This window comes from Eretmochelys imbricata, chromosome 13 (genome assembly GCF_965152235.1).
Source record: "Eretmochelys imbricata isolate rEreImb1 chromosome 13, rEreImb1.hap1, whole genome shotgun sequence".
NCBI classification, from domain to species: Eukaryota; Metazoa; Chordata; order Testudines; family Cheloniidae; genus Eretmochelys; species Eretmochelys imbricata.
The window spans coordinates 38,411,212-38,430,939 of NC_135584.1; the positions used below are offsets into that span (position 1 = coordinate 38,411,212).

The window sequence follows — 19,728 nt, forward strand, 5'->3', positions numbered from 1 at the left end:
TGTACCTGAGGCTCAGCAGGGCTTTCCCGGCAGTTGCAGCTCTGGGCCAAGATGAAGCTGAGGACAAGCACTGGGAGCAGGGCTCCTGTCTCACTTCTGCGCTCAACGCGCCCCTGCCGGGCCCAGGAGACGGAAGCTGCCCGAGTTGAATGAAGAGGGGAGAAAATTGGGTGAGGGGAGTTAGGCAAGGGGAATGAGGAGCCAGGAGGGGAGGGAAGGGGGCACAGCTTGGAGGCGGGCAGAGTATGGCACTAGGAGCTTAGAAAGGGGACTGGGACTGGTTGGGCAAGGAGACTGGGACCAAGAGGGGAGACTGGGACTGGCTGGGCAATGAGACTGGAAGCTGAGAAGAGACAGTGGGACTGGGAGCTGCTGGGGGTGGGGGATTTTTAGGTCAGAAGTGGGCAATAGATCATTTACTCTGACTTCAGAGGACACTGGGGCTGTCTGGGCAACGAGACTACGGCTGTCTGGGTGGGGAGCCTGGGACTGGCTGGACAAGGAGGCTGGGACTGGAAGCCAGGGAGACAAGTGGAAAGTGGGAGATAGGGGAAAGGGGGCTGGGAGCCAGGAGGTGCTGGTGTGGGGAGACTGTGTGCAGACAAGGCACTGGTATGGGAGCAAACAGGTGTGCAACCAACGCTTGTCCCCCTCTAGTGCAGGCCCACATAGAGGATGACTGCCTGCTACTGCTACCTGTTATTCTGCCGATCTCTGTGCAGGGAATCCAATGATTCCAGCCCTGCTGATGGGCCACGTGCGTGCCAATAGGATGCCACAGGAGGGGATTTCTGTGCAGGGTTTTTTTGTTTGTTTTTTTCAGTTTCCTTTTGTAAAAACCCAGGAAATCACCCACAAAAGCTACATTAAAAGAATATTATTAAGGTTCCAAAGCTGAGCATGCCCAAATAAGGAAATGCCCAAAGTCAGGGGCCCTGTGCAAAATTGACTGCGGTAATGGTTTTTTAACTTAGTTTTTTGTGGATGTAATTATTATATTTAAGGTCATGTAGGAATACACAGCATTACTGATTTGTAAACGGTGTCTCTGTGGCTATCTGTTACTCGCCGCACACACATTAAGCAATGTTTTCCCCCTGAGCAGGGGCTGGCAGGGACGGACACACACACACACACACTGCAGGTCTGATCCCCTGCAGCAGGGGGACACACACACATCACACAGCAGGGCTCATTTCCTCCAGCAGGGGGCAGCAGCAGGGGCTAGTGGGTCAAAGGGCTAACGACAACGGAACCAACCAGAATGCTAGCGCAGGTGTGAAGGATGCACGACGTCCCAGGGCCAGCGGTGGTAACAGGCTACAAAGAAACTTTCCTTTAATTAAGCAAATTAACACAGAGGGTGAATTCACACGCTGAGGGGCTGGATTGGAGTCAGCGCCCCCTGGCAGGGATAGGCCGTGTGTCCCATTCCCCACCCGCTAAGCCAGCCAGTCGCCCCCCCGCCACGTTGGGGCTGGATCTGAGCTGGCGCCCCCTAGGGGGGATGAATCGCATACTTACTACCCTGGTTTTAAGCAGGTGCCAGAGCTTAAAATAGCTGCTTTTAGGTGCGTCTCTACGGAACGATGGCTTGCAGTACCCGAGCTGGCCACTGGGAGCAGCCAACCTTACATCTCTGCTCAGATGGGAGATAGGAAAGCTCCCTGGAGAAATCCCAGACTCCCTTTTTATCTGGCTGTGAAAATAGACTTAGGGGAAGGATGGTTTTGTGGTTCAGGCCCCTGGACTGGGTCCCCAGACACCTGCATTCTATTCCTTGTTCTGCCACAGACTCCCTATATCACCTTTGACAAGTCGCTGCACCTCCCACATGCCTCAGTTTCCCCATTTGCAAAATAGGGACGATAATCCTGTCTTTGCCCATTTAGACTGCAATTCCTAGAAGCAGGGGCTGTTTCACTGTGGGTTTGTGCAGTGCCTGGCACAATGGGGGCCCTGTTCTTGGATGGGGCCAGTGCAGCCTCAAGCGCCTCTTGTAACTTCCTGAAGACATGGACTCGCCCAGCCTCAGCCTCTCAACGTTCCCTCCATCCCTCTCGCCCTCACCCTGTTTCTCTCCGTCTCTTCCCCCTCCACCTGCCTCTGTCCCTCAACCATTCTCCTCTACCCCTCAACTTTCACTTCCCTGCCATTTGAACAGACGGGGTGCTTCCTCTCCACAGAACAATGGCAGTGCCTTCACTCCCTAAATCATATATCCCCATTCAGACTTGAGTCCCTGTTCCGTATTTACACAAAGTCTAATTATTCTCCTGGTGTAGCTGGGCCAGTCCCTGTTGGTGTCAAGGTGGAGATATTGGAGTCTGGGTTTGATCCCGCAAAGTCACAGCTGGTGAGAAACGGGGAAATGGGTGTTGCGGGAAGGTTGTTCAGACCAGGTCAACCCCCAAATAAGAAGCAAACGAACTCTCTCCCAGCAAATTCTTGACAGTTTCACCATCACTCCATGAAGGTGGGGAGGGATAGCTCAGTGGTTTGAGCATTAACCTGCCAGGGTTGTGAGTTCAATCCTTGAGGGGGCCATTTAGGGATCTGGGGCAAAAATTGGGGCTTGGCCCTGCTTTGAGGAGGGGGTTGGACTAGATGACCTCCTGAGGTCCCTTCCAACGTGGATATCCTATGAAGGAGCCAGTTGGAAGATTTTTTCCGTTCTTGTTCCACACGGACACAGGACTAGCCCAAGGTGTTGATGGATGAGGTGGGATTGTTAGGAGTTCCCAGCCCACATGCCCTAGTGCTAGTCCAGAGTGATGGTGGATGTGCTGGGATTAGTGGTGCTCCAGTCCCAAATGGCCCTAGGTCTAGTCCAGGGTGTTGCTGGATGAGGTGGGATTGTCGAAGTGGCTGTCCCACGTGGCTGAGGGCTATTCCAGGGGGTTGGTGGAAACAGTGATGCTCTCTGGGTTCCCATCCTGCAGCATCTCCAACTTGGCCTCCTCGCGCCGCTGGATGGTCCGCCCCGTCCCCTGCCGCGTGCTGGACATCTCTGAGGCCGTCCCCTCAAAGAGCTTGGCCATGAAGCCTATGCCGGCCGACTTAATCAAGGCACCGCCGGTGAAGGTATAGAGGATGGGGTTGACACTGCTGCTGAAGAAAGCCAGGGCCGTCAGGGTGGGCCGGGCCAACTTCCCGGCCATGATGAGACCCTTGGAGTGGCTCAGAGCCCCAGCCACATCTAGGATGTTCACCACGTGGAAGGGTAGCCAGAAGAGGGCGAAGGCAGCCACAATCAGCACAATGAGCCGGTTGGTGCGGCGCTTCCTCCGGAAGCGGGTCTCCTGCAGCCTGCGCCCGATGACGCAGTAGCTCCAGATGATGGCAGTGAAGGGCAGCACAAAGCCGGTCAGGGTCTCAAAAAGGTTGTGGAAGACAAGGTGGCCAGTGGCGGGATGGGACAGGTCGCAGAGCAGGTGCCTGCCCCTGTGCACCAGCTTGCGGTAGAAAATGACGGGCAAGGCAAGGAGGAAAGAGACCATCCAGATAGCCAGGACCAAGGACCTGGCCACCAGGGCGGTCCGGATCTTCTGGGAGATGAAGGGCTTGGTGACAGCTAAGCAGCGGTCCAGACTCATGAGGGTGATGAGGAAGATGCTGGCGTACATGCTGACGCCGCAGACATAGTGGCACAACTGGCAGACCACAGGGCCGAACTCCCACTTTCCGACGCTCAGGAGCCGAAGGAAGAACGGGGAAGTGAGCAGCACGGCGCAGTCGGCCAAGGCCAGGTGGAGGATGAGGAGGCAGGTGACCGTGCGCTTCTGGACACGCCAGAGAGCACTCCACACCACGAAGATGTTGCCCGGGAAGCCCAGGATGAAGGCCAAGGAGAGCACGGTCAGCCCCAGCTTGGCGCCGGGCAACGGGGGCAGCGCACCTGGCTGGGCAGTGGCGTTGAAGGTGGCGTTGGTCATCGGGGCGAGAAGGGTCTGGAGGATAGGAAGGTGAGTGAGAACTACAGTACTCTGTACTGCATCTCCTGCCTCAGTTTCCATAATCCCAAATACAGCCCTCCATCCCCCTCCACCGCTCCACCCGTCCCCATACGCACCCCTCCATCCCCCCTCATTCCCCCCTCCATTCACCTATACACCCCTCCATCCCCCCCACATACACCGCCCTATCCTCCCACTCCTCTGTCTATCATCCCCATATGCACCCCTCCATCCACCTATACCCCCCTCCGTCCCCCCACATGCACACATCCCCCCGCCCACTCCTCTGTCTATCTATCCCCATTCACAACCCTCCATCCCCCACCTATGCCCCTCCATTTCCCCACACTCCTGTCTATCCATCGCCATACACACCTCTCCATCCCCCATGCTGCTGTATCCAGCCCCATAAGCACCCCTGCCTATCCATCCCCATATGCACCCCCTCCAGCCCCCACATACACCACTCCATCCCCCATACGCCTGTCTATCCATCTCCATATGTACCTATCTATACCCCCATACACACCCCTCCATCCCTCCACATGCCTCGTTCTATCCATCCCTCCCACACCCATCCATCTCCCCACTTCCCTCTGTCTATCCATCCCTATGCACATCCATCCACGCCGCCATCTACTCCATACATATCCATCCCCACATAACCCCGTCTATCTCCACATCCACTCCTCCATGCACCCCACCCCATTGTCTATCCATCCTCATGTACATCTCTCCACCTCCAGCCACACCCCTCCAGCCACCCCCACTCGTCTATTTATCCCCATATACATCCACCCCCTCTGTCTATCTATCTACCCACCCCCGTACGTCCCCTGCATCCATCCCCCCATTCATCCCCATACACCCACCATCTATCTGTCTATCTACCTGTCTTCAGCCCCCACTTTGCTCCGTGGCAGTGGTGGGGGTAGGGGAGGGGATGGACGGGTGGCTCTCAAGGCGGGAAGAGGTGTATGGTTTCCTGAGGACAATGTGGGTTGCTGATGGGGCAACTTCCTCCCTGCGCTTACACGGTGCTAATTCCACCCGTCATTTCACAGCAAAAGGGGGGTAGATTGTGGGAAGGAGGAGAGGGAGACACCTCCCAGTGAAAGAGCCGACCAGGGGACTGGAGGGCAATGGGGAGGGCAGGAGTTTGGCAGCACCCCAGGACCCAGGGACCCGACTGCCCTCCACCCCCACTGACTTAGATGATGTGGTTCCCCCACATACACCCCCCAGCTCTGCCACCGACCCGCAGCCCCCTGCTGGCCCAGCCCAGCCCCCACCCCCAGCTCTGCCAGTGCCCCTCACAGCCAAACCGCAGCCCCCTGCTAGCCCAGCCCTGGGCTCCCCCCAGTTCTACCGGTGCCCCTCACTCCCGACCCGCAGCCCCCTGCTAGCCCGGCCCTGGGCTCCCCCCAGGTCTGCTGGTGCCCCTCACTCCCAACGCACAGACTCCTGCTAGCCCAGCCCGGTCATCCCCACAGCTCGGCATGAACTGAATGCTTACGGCTAATCCTTAGGACCTTCTTGCCCTAGTCAAAGCTTCCTCCAGCCGCATCAGCTGTGGGGCGTCTCTCAGAGCCACCCCAGCCCGTCTGGCTGCTCCGAGGTGGCTGAGTCAGCGGGTACGAGCATCTAGCGGAAGCTTCAGCAGCGTTGGGTAACCCACAGGCAGATCCGCCCCGCTGAGAGCTGGGTGTCTCGGGGGAGGTGACCTAAAAGCAAGTGGGAAAATGGGGTCACTTTTTTTTCAGGGTTGGGAGGGGATAGTTGCATGTCGAAGACAAAGCTCCCTACTGTCAGGACATCTGGTCACCCTCGGTGGAGGGGAGAAGGGACCATGCTTCTTGGGACCCAGGCGTCCGGCTCTGCTTCCTCTCCCCCCTTCCCCAGAGTGGAGCCCATTGGGAGGGAGGCGAAAGGAAAGCTGGAAACCTCTCTCCCCCTTCCCCCCTACCCCCACCTCCCCGGAGCCCTGGACTGGATCGGTGAGTGAAGTGACCCCCGCCCTGATGCTGGAGAACAGGTTCCCACATGAGGATCACGCCTTGTGTCGAGTCACACACCCTGCAACGACTGTGGGGGGAGAGCGCCCCCGATGAGCCCCCTCCCCGCAGCACAGCGCCCCCTAGCACCACACAGGGGTCAGCACTGACTGTGGGGAGAGCGCCCCCTACTGAGCCCCCACTCCCTGCGGCACAGCACCCCCTAGCGACGCACTGACAGTGGGGGGAGAGCACCCCACTGAGCCCTAGCCCCTCCTCACTCCCTGCAGCACAGCGCCCCCTAGCGACGCACTGACAGTGGGGGGAGAGCACCCCACTGAGCCCCCGCCCCTCCTCACTCCCTGCAGCACAGCGCCCCCTAGTGACACACTGGGGTTAGCACTGACTGCAAGCTCTGAATCAGCTCAATGAGTCTGGTGGCACCTTACAGACTAACAGATTTTTGCGGGCATAAGCTTCTGTGGGTAAAAAACCCACTTCTTCCGATGCATCAGCGCTGTCACTTCCCGATCTACTTCATACTGTTTGCTCGTGTGGGCTGAGGAGAGCCCAGCCCTACACATTTAAAGAAGCATAGAAATGTGGAGCGGGGAGGGACCTTGAGAGGTCACCGAATCCAGCCTCTGCATTGAAGTTTGTGATGCCTCAAAAGCAGATTGGCACCCTGACTCACAGCCTCCCCACCCCCCACAACCACTCGACCCAACTCCCCAAGCGAGCCAGGATAGACCCCCGGAGCCCTGACTCTCAGCCTCCCTACCACCACCACTAGATCCAACTCCCAAAGTGAGCCAGGATAGAACCCAGGAGTCCTGGTTCCCAGCCCCGCTCCCTGCTCTAACCACGAGACCCCACTCCCTGAGCCACAATCGAACCCAGGAGTCCTGGTTCCCGGCCCCCCCCTTCCCCGGTCTAACCACTAGACCCCACTCCCTGAGCCACAATAGAACTCAGGAGTCCTGGTTCCCGGCCCCCCCTACGCGGTCTAACCACTAGACCCCACTCCCTGAGCCCTGGGCCCCCCAAACCCAACCCACTAGACCCCACTCCTCTCCCAGAGGCTGGGATCGACTCCACCTTTAATTGACCCAACCCAACTAGTAAAAGTCTGAAAGCTTTTCATGACTTCCTGAAGTTGAACAGGAACTCTGGGTGTCAGATGAATTTTCAATACCTATGAAGTGGTTTATTACAGTTAGTTCAATGTAACATAAACATGGGCTCTTAACACACCAATGATCGATTTATCTACAGATTTACTGACCAAAGAATGAGTTTGATGTATGTAACCCTCAACCCATCACCTCATGTGGGTGTTGTTTGAGCAAAGAACTTGTTGCCCTGTGGTTCAGAGACAAGATGGTATCGGTCCATGAATTCAAAGCATGATATTTTTAGTACTGTCAGCACAAACCTGAGTCAGATCAGGCCTTCCTGTTGTGGCAGGTGCTGCAGAGATCCCCACCGAGATCAGGGCCCAGATTGTGCCAGGTGCTGCACAGACCCCTGACTGAGATTGGGGGGCCCTCCCTTGTGTCGGGGGTTGCACAGACTCAGAAGGACAGCCAACTCCTGCCTTATTTACAAACTAAATAGACAAGGGATGGGAGGAGAAACTGAGGCAGAGAGAGAGGACGTTTCTTGCCTAAGGACTCATAGCAGATCAGTGGCAGAGCCAGGGATGGAACCCAGGAGTCCTGATGCCCAGCCCTCAATGTTCTAACCCACCACACCCCACTCCCCTCCCAGAGCTAGGGATAGAACCCAGGAGTCCTGGCTCTCAGCCACCACTGCTCTAACCACTAGACACCACTCCCCTCCCAGAGCAGTGGATAGACCCCAGGAACATTGACTGGGTAGTGCTAACCACATAACAACCTTTGTATTACGTCAGGTGAGTAGCTGGCCTGGCCTGTCTTGTGCACGGCCTGTGGGATAAGAGGCAGTTATTGGGCAGAACGGGTGCTGCTCTGTATTCACGGCACCTACAGGTGGTAACCGCATGAGTCCATGGGGCAAGGGACAGCGGCATGTGCCCTGGGCCGCACCCGGCAGAGTCATGGAGCCAGTCTGGGAGCAGGGCAGTTCCTATGTCTTTCTCGTCTATGACCTGGACTCGCAATGCCCACATTTCACCACAAGGAGGCAGCAGTTTGCTCCCATTAATACAACATGGGAATGGGAGTCCAGCACAAAGACATTCCCCTTTAAATGCCCCTTAAAGGGGAAGTGACCCTGAAATTTGGACTCTGGCAGTGAGAAACGGTGTCCTTAAAGGGGACATCTCCCTGAGGAGCAGAGTCTGGCAATGAGAAATTCCACTCTTAAAGGGAAAGTCTCCATGCTGATGGAGTCTGGCAGGGATAAACTGTGCCTGTGAAGGGCGTGTCCCATGACACAGGAGGGGCACAAGAACGTAAGGCAGCAGTGTTTGGCAGTAAGAAATTTCCCTTTAAGAGCAAATTAAAGGGGAAGCATCTATGAGGGCCAGAATCTGGCAGTGAGAAATGTTTGGCACAACTTCCCTTTAAAAGCAAATTAAAGGGGAAGTGTCCATGAAGACAAGTATCCAGTAGTGAGAAATGTCTGGCAGCGAGAAACTCTCCTTTAAGAGCAAATTAAAGGGGAGGTGTCCTTGAGGACCTGCTCTTAAAGGGAAAGTGTCCATGAGAAATCATGTCCAGCAGAGAGAAACTTCACCCTTAAAGGGAAAGCACCCGCAAGGGCAGTGAACAAGTAGGACTGCATAAGGGAGGGCTAAGGGGCTGCAGCTTGGTGTGGATCCTGTCCAGGGGGTGTCAACTGCCCTATGGTCCCGTCCTGCTTGGCCCCCTCCCCCCATGCCTGCAGCTGCCCTATCTCCATGCCTTCCCTTGCCACTGTGTCCTTGTCTAGGTCCCTCTGGGAGGGCGACTTCTTGTGCACCTCCCCGGAGGCCCCCTCGAAGAACTGGGCAATGAACTTGGCCCCTGAGGTCTTGATCAGGTCCCCGGCGGCGAAGACGTAGAGGACGGGGTTAATGCTGCTGCTGAGGAAGGCCAGGGCGGTGGCCCCCGCCCGGCCAGCCTTCCACGCATGGCCCAGGCTCTCCGCCACCCTCCCTGAGGCCACGTTGGAGGCCACCTGCAGCACATTGACCACGTGGTAGGGCACCCAGAGGGCAGCAAAGCAGAGCACCACGGCGGCTATGAGCTTCCCCGTCCGTGCTCCCCGGCGGTGCCACCGCCGCCCCCGCAGCCGCACCAAGATGGCGGAGTAGCAGCCCACAATGACTGCAAAGGGCACCACAAAGGCCACCACCGTCTCCATGGTGAAGTGGAAGACAGCCAGGCCCGGCGTGGCATGGCACGGCTCGCAGATCAGCCACCGCCCTGACTGGTCTGACAGCAGCTGCCGGTACACGAAGGCCGGGACAGCCAACAAGACAGCCGCTGCCCAGAGGGCGGCCAAGATCTTGACCACCAGGTGCTTCTTGCGGATGGCTTGGGAGAGGTAGGGCCGGCTGACAGCCAAGCAGCGGTCCACACTCATGAGTGTGATGATGAAGATGCTGGCGTACATGTTGACGCAACAAAGGTAGTAGACGCCTTTGCAGACGGCAAGGCCGAAGAACCAGGTCTTGAAAGTGAGGAAGAGGATGAAGAAGGGCGTGAGCAGGAGGACGGCCCCGTCGGCCATGGCCAGGTTGAGGACCAGCAGGCAGGTGACTGAGCGGCAGCTGGGCTTCATCTTCCACAGGATGCTCCACACCACAAACAGGTTGCCCGGCAGCCCGATCAGAGCGGCCAGGAGGAGGAAAACGATTCCGGTCACGCTGGAGACCGAGGACGTCAGGAGGGTGACGTTGCTGGAGGTGTGCAGGCAGCTGTTCATGGTGGCATCGGGCATGGGGCCAGGACAGATTTCCCTGTGGGGGAGGGAGGAGATGAGGTTAGAAGGGTTGAGATACAACAGAGATGGAGGGGGTGGCATCTAGTGAGAGAGAGAGAGAGAGAGAGAGAGAGAGAGAGAGCGGGTGTATGGAGATAGATAGCTAGATTAGCTAGATAGAGGGTACGGGGATGGATGGATGGATGGATGGATGACAAGAAAGAGATACAGGTGTTTATGGGGATAGACCAATGGATAGATGGAAGAACACAGGAGGTTCGTATGGGGAGATAGATTAGAAAAAGAAAGTGCATTAGAAAGAAAGAAAGAAAGAAAGAAAGAAAGAAACCCACACTCTGTCAGTACCCCTTAATCCTGACATGCAGCCCCCTTCTATCCCAGCCCTGTGCTCCCCCCCGAACTCTGCCGGTGCCCCTCACTCCCAACCCACAGCCCCCTGCTAGCCCAGCTCTGCCCCCCCCCGCCAGTGCCCCTCACTCCAGACCCAGCGTACCCCACTGAGAGGCCTCCAATCCAGGCGGGCGTGTCCTGTCCTCTCCTAGCCCAGTCCCTCCATGGCCGGGTGGGGGCTGGCTGGAAGCTCGGCACGTCTGGACTGGAGCCGCTGAGTAATGGGGCCCCAGAGCATGGGGCTGGGCCGAGGAGCAGCCAGGCGGGTTGGCAGGATCCCTCCAGCCACTTCTGTAGGCTCCCAGGGAGGGAAGGTTCGGGTGGGGGCACACCTCGGAGCGCCCAGGGCTGGAAGAAGTGGCTTCTGGAGACTCTGTCATTCCTCCTGTCCCCGCCCCGCTCCCGACACCCACAGGGAAAAGATGACAGCGCAGGATGGGTGCTGGGGGCTGATAAGGTCCCTGGAGCCCTCTGCGAGAGAAAACCTGGAGGGCTCTGAGAGCTTTCACACGCCTCTGCCCCTCACTCCCGACCCGCAGCCCCTGCTAGCCCAGCCCTGGGACCCCCCCTGCCCTGCCGGTGCCCCTCCCTCCCAACCCGCAGCCCCTGCTAGCCCAGCCCCGGGACACCCCTGCCCTGCCGGTGCCCCTCCCTCCCGACCCGCAGTCCCTGCTAGCCCAGCCCTGGGACCCCCCCTGCCCTGCCGGTGCCCCTCCCTCCCAACCCGCAGCTCCTGCTAGCCCAGCCCCGGGACCCCCCCTGCCCTGCCGGTGCCCCTCCCTCCCAACCTGCAGCCCCTGCTAGCCCAGCCCCGGGACCCCCCCTGCCCTGCCGGTGCCCCTCCCTCCCAACCCGCAGCTCCTGCTAGCCCAGCCCCGGGACCCCCCCTGCCCTGCCGGTGCCCCTCCCTCCCAACCTGCAGCCCCTGCTAGCCCAGCCCCGGGACCCCCCCTGCCCTGCCGGTGCCCCTCCCTCCCAACCCGCAGCGCCTGCTAGCCCAGCCCCGGGACCCCCCCTGCCCTGCCGGTGCCCCTCCCGACCCGCAGTCCCTGCTAGCCCAGCCCTGGGACCCCCCCTGCCCTGCCGGTGCCCCTCCCTCCCAACCCGCAGCCCCCTGCCAGCCCAGCCCCGGGACCCCCCCTGCCCTGCCGGTGCCCCTCCCTCCCAACCCGCAGCCCCCTGCCAGCCCAGCCCTGTCCCGCCCACAGCTCATGGGAAATGATCCCATTAAAGTGGTTTCTCTCAGAGATCCCAGGCCTCTCTGCCAACATGGTATTTCAAAAATAAGAGACTGTTTTCCAAGCACCCCCACCCCACCCTCCTCCTGATATTAATATTATTATTGCCATTATTATTAGTAACACTAATGAGCAGGACTCACCTGCATTCACCAGGGGTGTTTCCTGCTGCTGTTTGGAGCACTCGGCAACCCCTGATCTTGTTGCACAGAGATGAAAACAGAAGGGAGGCGTCTTGCAATAAGGCCACCCTGTAACATTTGCATCCGTAACTATTCAGCTGGGACTCCTTTGGGGAACCGAGGAGCCCTGGCTAACGTGCTCCAGCGGGGCCGGCGGGAGATTCCCTGGCCGGCCCGTCGAATGTGGGGCCCACCGATGTTCCAGAATGAGACTCCACACCTGGCTACTTCACCTACGCACGCCTCCGTCCTCAGCCCGGGTTGGGCGCTTCAGGGAATGTCTGTTCCCTTGTCAACTCCCCTGCCAGGCGTGCTGAGACTGGAGCTGGAAGAAAACCCCGGATTCCTGCTGGCCTGATCTCATCCTTAAAATCTTCACCACGCCCTGAGCTGGGGAGAGAACCCAGAAGTCCTGGCTCCCAGCCCCCCTTGCTCTAACTCACTAGACCCCACTCCCCTCCCAGAACTGGCAGTAGAACCCAGGTGTCCTGGACCCCAGCTCTAACCCACTACGCCCCTTTTCCTCCCCTCCCGGAGCTGGGGATACAACCCAGGAGTCCTGGCTTCCTGTTTTGTATGTGATTGCAGTACTGGAAAAGAGGCCCCCAGGGTGCTGAGTCACCTGCCTGCTCCCTGCACCACAGCATCCTCAGGTGCCGATGCTAATTGCGAGGGGAGAGCGCCCCCTACTGAGCCTCCCACCCAACTCCCAGCAGCACAGCGCCCCCTAGTGCTGCCCCAGGGCCAGCACTGACTCATCTCCGTCACTTCCTGTAGCATTCACTGACCTCCCTCACCCTGGTTTGCTGGGTAGGTTGAGGACAGCTCGGCCCCGCATGTAGAGCTGGGAGGGACCTTGAGAGATCACCAAGGTCAGCCCCTGCACTGAAGTGTGGGATGCCTCAGAATCCCAGCCCCTCTGCTCTAACCACTAGTCCCTACTCCCCTCCCAGAGCTAGAAGAAAACCCCGGCCTGCAGAGTTTTAGCGATAGAGAGTGGGAGAATGGGTGCCCCGCTCGGTGTGTGTGCGTGTGTGTGTCTATGCCTCCTGCTGCTGTAGTGACCACACAACAGCGAGTGTCTAGCTGTGTTCTAACACGGCCATGACCCATCTGGACTTCCTTTTGCCCAATCCCCACATCCTCCCCGCTTGGTCATTGCCCGTCCCCTCCCTGCTGCCAGAATCCATCCCAAATACCCATCCCCAGCCTGTACTCCCCCCCACAGCACCCACCTCACCTGCCACCAGGGTCCCACCCTGATCCCCTGCTCAGTCTGAGCTCTCCACTCCACCCTCCTCGCTCGTCACCGGGATCCCATCCTGATCCCCCCCATCCATGGCACTCCTGGTCTCATCAAGGGTTGCTGCTGGCCTAAGAGTGGCCAAACACCTGGGTTCTCTGCCCCTGACCCCCAATGTCTGTCCTGGGGAGGGGGTGAACACACCATCTCACAGCTAGGAAGGTCAGAGAGGCTGGGGGGCTGGCAGGGGGGCTGCAATAGAGACACTGAGACATAGAGACATACTTTTCTGGAATATCATCTGATGGTACCCAAGTATATAACACAGGGAGCTGCTCCCCCAGAGTATAATCTGATAATACTCAAGGACAGCACGATGTCGGAGATGTGTCCCTGGAGCAGCTTCACCTCAGGATCTCATAGTGCTACTGAAGACGATAGTACTGTAGTATGGAAATAGTATTAAATGCAGAAAGATACTTCCCTGGAGTATCATCTGATAATACCTCATTATAGCACAATACCACTGAAGAAACCTGTGCTATAATGATAGATCCAGGAATACTATTGAATGCACTCAGATACCTCCCTGGAGCAACACCGACTCCGCGGTGTAATATTTGCAGTGCCGGTGCAGCTGTGTTGAATAGTAGAGCGACAAGGCAGGTGAGGCAATATCTCATATTGGACCAACTTCCGCTGGGGGATGAGACAAGCTTTCAAGCTTGCACGGAGCTGAAGGAGAGTTGGTCCAATAAAAGATATCACCTCACCTACCTTGACACTAATAAGAACATGAGAACGACCAGACCGGGTCAGACCCAAGGTCCATCTAGCCCAGTGTCCTGTCTTCCAATGGTGGCCAATGCCAGGTGCCCCAGAGGGAATGAACAGAACAAGGAATCATCACGTGATCCATCCCCTGTCGCCCATTCCTAGCTTCTGGCAAACAGAGGCTAGTGACACCATCCCTGCCCATCCTAGCTGATAGCCACTGATGGGCTTATCCTCCATCCAGGCTGCTTTTGAACACATCAAGAGATGGAGAATCTATCACTTCCCCTAGGAGTTTGTCCCACTGGTTAATCACCCTCCCAGTTAGAAATTTGTGCCTTATTTCTAATTTGAATGTGTCCAGCTTCAACTTCCAGCTATTAGTTCTCATGCTGCCTTTCTCCCCTCGATTACCGAGGACTTCAGTAGCCAGGATTTTCTCTTATACACCGTAATCAGCTCACCTCTTTGTTTGGATGGGCCCAGTTGACCATCCGTCTCCCTCTGTAGAACTGCCCTAGCCTCATCCCCTCATCCCCATTGTCCGGTCCTCCAATCTTTGTGTCCTCTGCACATTTCGTCAGCAGTGATTTCATAGTGACTTCCAGGTCATTGTTGACACCGTTGAGTAGCGTCAGGGGACCTCACTGGAAACACCTCCTTTCACTGATGATGATTCCCCAGTGAGGACTACGTGACAACAATCTATCAATCAGCTATTCCTTAGTCCACTACCGTGTGCTCCATTGGTGTGATAAGCTGTGCTGTGCTAGGTCAAATACCTCACCAAAGCCTGTGTCTGTTACATCTACGCAGTGAACTTTACCAACCACACTTGTGATTTCACCAAACTTCTCATCAAGGAATTAAACCAGGTTTGTTTGACAAGAGCTACTTTCCATAACACCATGTTGACTGAGTTCTTGTGTGCTTGATTGGGGAACGACCCACCCACCTATCTCCACCCTTTAGCTCCTCTTTCATTCTATGCTCCTAGATGGGCAACCTCCAAGTTGTATGAGGTCTTTAAGATGTAGGATGTAGAAGGCGGTGGCAGAACCTCATCTGGAAGGCCGAGTCCAGTTTTGGCTGGAGAAAGAGGAATTCCAGCTGGAGCAGGTACAGAGAATGGCTCCTGGGATGATCCCGGGACTGGAGAGCCAGTCTCATGAGAGGAGAATTAAAGGGAGCCTAAAATGAAGGCCAAGAGGTGGTGTTATTTCTCTCTATGAATAGAGCAGTGGCGAAACACCAGGGAGGCCGAAGAGCTAGTGAAGGTAGCGGACAATGAAGGCTTGTGACCACCAGAGGAGGGAGGTTCTGGGACAGCCTCCAACAGTAGCACTGAGAGGGCAAATGACCTAACCAAAGTGAAGATGGCACTTGATAGGTTTATGAATGGAATTATGAGATGGGGCTGCATCCAATAGCAAGGGAGTGGACTCCACGGCCCAGGCAACCCTTTCCAGTTCTACGATCCTTAAGGAGATGGGGAGGACACCTTAGACCCCTCCCAGGAGATCTGATTTCCAGGTCACCAAATCAAGGCCTTTAAAATCTAGACCATTTAACTCAAGATGGGATATTTTCCTAGCTCTACCAGGGACGGATTCAGATTTGATCCAGTGTCTCAGCTGTCGGCAGCTTGTCCTGACAGACTGAGGGAATGCCTCGGGGGTCCATCTGTACCCCAGCTATAGTCCCCAGAGTTCCTTGCTTCACCCCCCCGGTGGCTTTTGTTTTTTCCCTCCATCCTGTGTCATCCACGGATTTGCTCAGACCGCCAACGGCCGTTCAGTGTGAACAATACAAGACTCCGTCAGCCAGAGTGAGATACGCATCTCCTTCCTCCCTGCTGCCACGGGTATGTGACTCAGAGAACATAATTTTCAGCATAGCTACATAACTCTCTCCATATTTTCCATACACACGTGTTGCAAAGATTACAATGACCAGCGCGACACGGGCATTCACTAGATACCTCATGTGAGGTTCTTGGGTGAACCCATGGGATCCCTCTGTCAGCTGGCATCACGAGGTCTTTGGGTCCCAGCATGGGCACCATGGGGGGAAGGTTTCATCAGCTCTGATGGAAAACAGGAGAGGGGAAATGCGTGAAACAGCTACGCCACCAAGCAGAGAGGAAGCCGTAGATAACATCAGTGCACTGGCAGCAAGATGGTGCCGATACCACTAGAATGATGAGCTAGTCATGCGGAACAAGGGGTTTGCAGGATAATAAGAACAGTGTTTACCCTTCTCCAGACCTCGCCGTTATGGGAGGGTGGCTGAGACTTTTGCCCATGTGAAATGACAACACCACAAGCCGGCAGAGGGGAAACCGAGGCATAGCCATGGCCGGTGACCTGCCCAGCGAGGGAACTAGAAGCCAGGAGTCCTAACTTCCACCCTCCCCTGCTCTAACCCATTAGTCCGCACTTCCCTCCCAGATCTGGGGATGGAACCCAGGAGTCCTGGTGTCCAGCCCCCCAGCTCTGACCCCCCTAGTCCCCATTCTGCTGCCAGCACAGGCGCCGACTCTGCGGGTGCTCTGAGGCTGGAGCACCCATGAGGGAAAAATGGTGGCACCCACCATCAGCCCCCTTATCAGCTCCCCCCCACCTCCCCAAGCGCCTCCCACCCGCCAGCAGGCCCCCGATCAGCGCCTCCCCCTCCCAACTGCTGAGATCAGCTGTTTCGTAGCATGCAGGAGGCCTGATGGGTAAGGGAGAGGAGCAAGGAAGCGGCATGTCTGGTAGAGGGGGCGGAACTGGGTGGGAAGAGGTGGGGCGTGGGTGGAGCAACATGAGCTATTACCTGTAATCAGGGAGACTCTGCAGGGCGGCTGTAAGGGAGAAGGGAAGGGGGGGATGAGAGTTCTGGGGCTGGGAATGAAGGGAGGATGGGGCTAAAGAAAAGGAGAGCGAGAGAGAGAGGGGGAAGAATGTCAGATAGACTCCAGGCTTCCTGCCTGCTCTAACCCACTGCACCCCACTCCCCTCACAGAGCCAGGGATAGAACCCCGGAGTCCTGAATCCCAGCCCCCCCACCCCACGCTAACTCACAAGATCCCATAGCCAGAAATAGAACCCAGGAGTCCTGAATCCCAACCCCCTCTGTTCTACTCAACAAGAGAGGCAGACAGAGGATGTCCAGGGGAGGTCACTCACCCAGAACAGTCAGAAGGAGAGTTAGCACCATGCTGAGCTGCTTCCCCTGGGCTTGGAGCAAGGCTCTCGTCTTAGCCACTGACCCTGTCTCCACCCAGGAAGACTGACCCAACCCTGCCCATCTGACCAGCCCATAAGACCTCTGTGTGCACAGGAAATTCAGCCACGAGTCCTCATGGCCATGATGAGCTACTTTCTGCAAAGTCTTCTGTAAGGAGCGGGAGCTGGCTGTAATATTTTTATGAAGCCGACGCGTGTCTCAGTTTCCCCCTGTGCTTTGCATTACTCCTCAGTGGCATTAACTTTGCTCTCGGGGCCAACTGAGAGACATGAGGGCAGGGTGTCCCCTCGCTGTCTGAACGGACTGTCTGGGTCATTAAAAGGACCCACCCCATCTCAATGGAGAAGACAGGGACAAACCCACTGCCCAGCACCCAGGGCAGACAGATTTCCCCGCTTCTCAAAAGGGAAGCTGAGCAGAGACCCCAGCTCAGGAGCAAAGGATGGAGAGGGGTCGGGGGGGGGGGCAGGAGTGTGTGTTAGCTGTTATTTCTTTGGGCTAAGCTAAGGCCTTCCCTTGATGAGGTCCTGCTGAGCAATAACCCCGGCTCTGTTTGGGGTGGGTGTCACTGCAGAGAGGGGGCACCTGGGTCACTTCTCTGCCGTGGGGGTCTGTATCGTCTGGATTCGCTGGGCAGAGCTCATGGTGTGAAGCAAGAGGGCTGGGGTGCGGAAAGAGGAGTGGGACCCCTCAGGGGTCAGGCACACTGCTGGGGGTCCACCAAAAGACATTTTCAAAGCTAGGGAGTAGCACGGAGCCTGTGGATCTGTGACAACATGGCTTTCTGGCTGTATTTTTCAGCAGCAACTCTAGACCCTGCTCCCCTCCTAGAGCTGTGGATAGAACCCAGGAGTCCTGGCACCCAGCCCCCCTGCTCAACTCCATTACCCTCCCAGAACTGGGCAGAGAACCCAGGAGGCCTGGCCAGTCCCTCTGCTTTAACCCAGGAGACCTCACTCCCCACCCAGGGCTGGGGATAGAATCGAGAGTCCTGGGTCTAGTATCCCCCCAACCCCCACTCTAACCACTAGACCCCACTCCCTTCTAAGGGCCAGGGATAGAACCCAGGAGTCCTGCCTCCCAGGCACCCTCCCCACCCACTAGACCCCATTCAGCTGGGAATAGAACCCAGATGTCCTGGTTCTTGGCCCTTCCCCTCTAAGCACTAGACCCCACGCCCCTCCCTGAGTCAGGGATGGACCAGACAGGCCATTATAGTGTCAGATCCCCATATATGTCCCAGCCTGGCACATAGGGGAGACAGAGGAGGGTGCGGTGAATGAATGAATGATATGGATGAGGAGACAGGGTGGCGAAAGGGAGTTCAACGTCAGGTTCGGAGGCAGGATTGGGGTCCTGAGTATCACTGAGATGATGGGGACTGTAGCAGGCCTGTTGCAATGACCAGCCCGTACCCCTTGTGGACTGCCTCTCTCTCTGACCCTCAAACTTCAGGGCTAGGTGGCAGTTTTCTGCTCCACTGGGTGGCTCAGCAATTGGTGGAAACCACCGGCCTCAGCCCCACTCAACAGGGGAAGGAATTGCAGTTTGTGGTCCGAAGGAGAATCACCCTTCTGTGTCAGCAGTGCAGGGTCAGTGACACACACTGCGGGGTCAAAATAACTACAGTGAAGGAAACAAGGTTCAGAGGCCAGAAGGGGCTAAAAAAAAGTTGAATTAAAAGCTGGAGATGGGGGAATTTACAGCTTTGACTATACATAGAGAAGGAAGATCTGAGGAGAAATGAGAATAGAATCTTTCTTTCTTTCTTTCTTTCTTTCTTTCTTTCTTTCTTTCTTTCTTTCTTCTCCATCATCTTTCTTTCTTCCTTTCTTCTCAGTCCCAGAGGACGGAGTGACAGATGCAAGGCAGGCAGATGTATCTTTGAAGTCAAGATACCCACTTTATCCCACGTCTCCTGCATTCTGGTGAGCTGGATATTGGAAGCAGGAAAACTTCATTGACTCTTCTGTTGAGATGTTCTAGGCACCATAGACCTCTGTATCAATACTTGGGGGTGGCGGTAGGGTGTTCCTGGGTTGCTGGATGGGTTCCGTGTGAAGCCACCGTGGCGATAAAAGGGGTGATTAGACTGCACCAGACGGGACAGAGAGGGGTGATGGATTAAACTGCACCAGGAGGGACAGAGAGAGGTGATGGACAAAGAGATGGAGGGCCCTGCAGGGGGCCGGCACCCCACAGAGACGTTCCCTGATCAGAGCATGGAGATGGGGGCGGGGGTTCAGAGACTGTAACAATGCCCCCTAGCTCACACTGGGGCATTGGGGTCAGCACTGACTGCCAGGGGAGCGCTCCCTGCCACCCAGCGCCACCCAGCCGATATCAAGGAGGATGAGGAACTGACAGCCACTCACCCAGCACCAGCACCTGGACAGAGGCACTGAGCCTGGAGGGGACGTCCCCCCTGGTTGCATTGACTTGTAGCATAGATGAAGAAGCCGGCCACCACAAGCTTGGCCTGGAGGCCCAGCTGGTCCCTCTGCTCCAGGGCTGGGACCTTCGCAGCCACCTAGTGCTTTCCCCTGAAGAACTAGAATTTGGTTACCTCCACCCTCTCTGGCACTGAGCAAATCAGGGTCACATGCTCTCTGGGAAGGAACGTGTGGTGTGGGGGGCCCAGGGAAAGTCAAGAGGCCAGCAGGGGGTCTGGAATAGACAGGGGAGGGTGACGAGAGACAATCCACCAGCCCCCCACATTCTTGATCTCTATCCCCGAGCACCTTGGTCTTCCAACAGAGGGTCTTCTATGGATGAGGGAGTTTGATCCCTCCAAGCAGGAATGATGGG

The 19,728-nt window shown here is 56.8% G+C and overlaps 2 protein-coding genes across 2 annotated transcripts; both read right to left on the bottom strand.

The window, feature by feature from the left end:
- Positions 1–1,323: 1,323 nt before the first annotated feature.
- LTB4R (leukotriene B4 receptor) lies at positions 1,324–5,605 on the bottom strand. The gene is made up of 2 exons (XM_077832269.1): positions 5,473–5,605; positions 1,324–3,950 (listed from the first exon to the last, which is right to left on the bottom strand). Exon 2 carries the CDS (start codon positions 3,933–3,935, stop codon positions 2,889–2,891), a length of 1,047 nt encoding a protein of 348 aa, XP_077688395.1. The 5' UTR covers positions 3,936–3,950; positions 5,473–5,605; the 3' UTR covers positions 1,324–2,888.
- Positions 5,606–7,879: 2,274 nt separating this feature from the next.
- On the bottom strand, positions 7,880–10,571 carry LTB4R2 (leukotriene B4 receptor 2). The gene is made up of 2 exons (XM_077832267.1): positions 10,356–10,571; positions 7,880–9,878 (listed from the first exon to the last, which is right to left on the bottom strand). The coding sequence occupies exon 2, from the start codon at positions 9,857–9,859 to the stop codon at positions 8,729–8,731; it is 1,131 nt and encodes a 376-aa protein (XP_077688393.1). The 5' UTR covers positions 9,860–9,878; positions 10,356–10,571; the 3' UTR covers positions 7,880–8,728.
- Positions 10,572–19,728: the final 9,157 nt, after the last annotated feature.

Coding starts and splice junctions, on each gene's coding strand:
- LTB4R (XM_077832269.1), bottom strand. CDS start 3,935: ATGACCAACGCCACCTTCAACGCCACTGCCCAGCCAGGTGCGCTGCCC.
- LTB4R2 (XM_077832267.1), bottom strand. CDS start 9,859: ATGCCCGATGCCACCATGAACAGCTGCCTGCACACCTCCAGCAACGTC.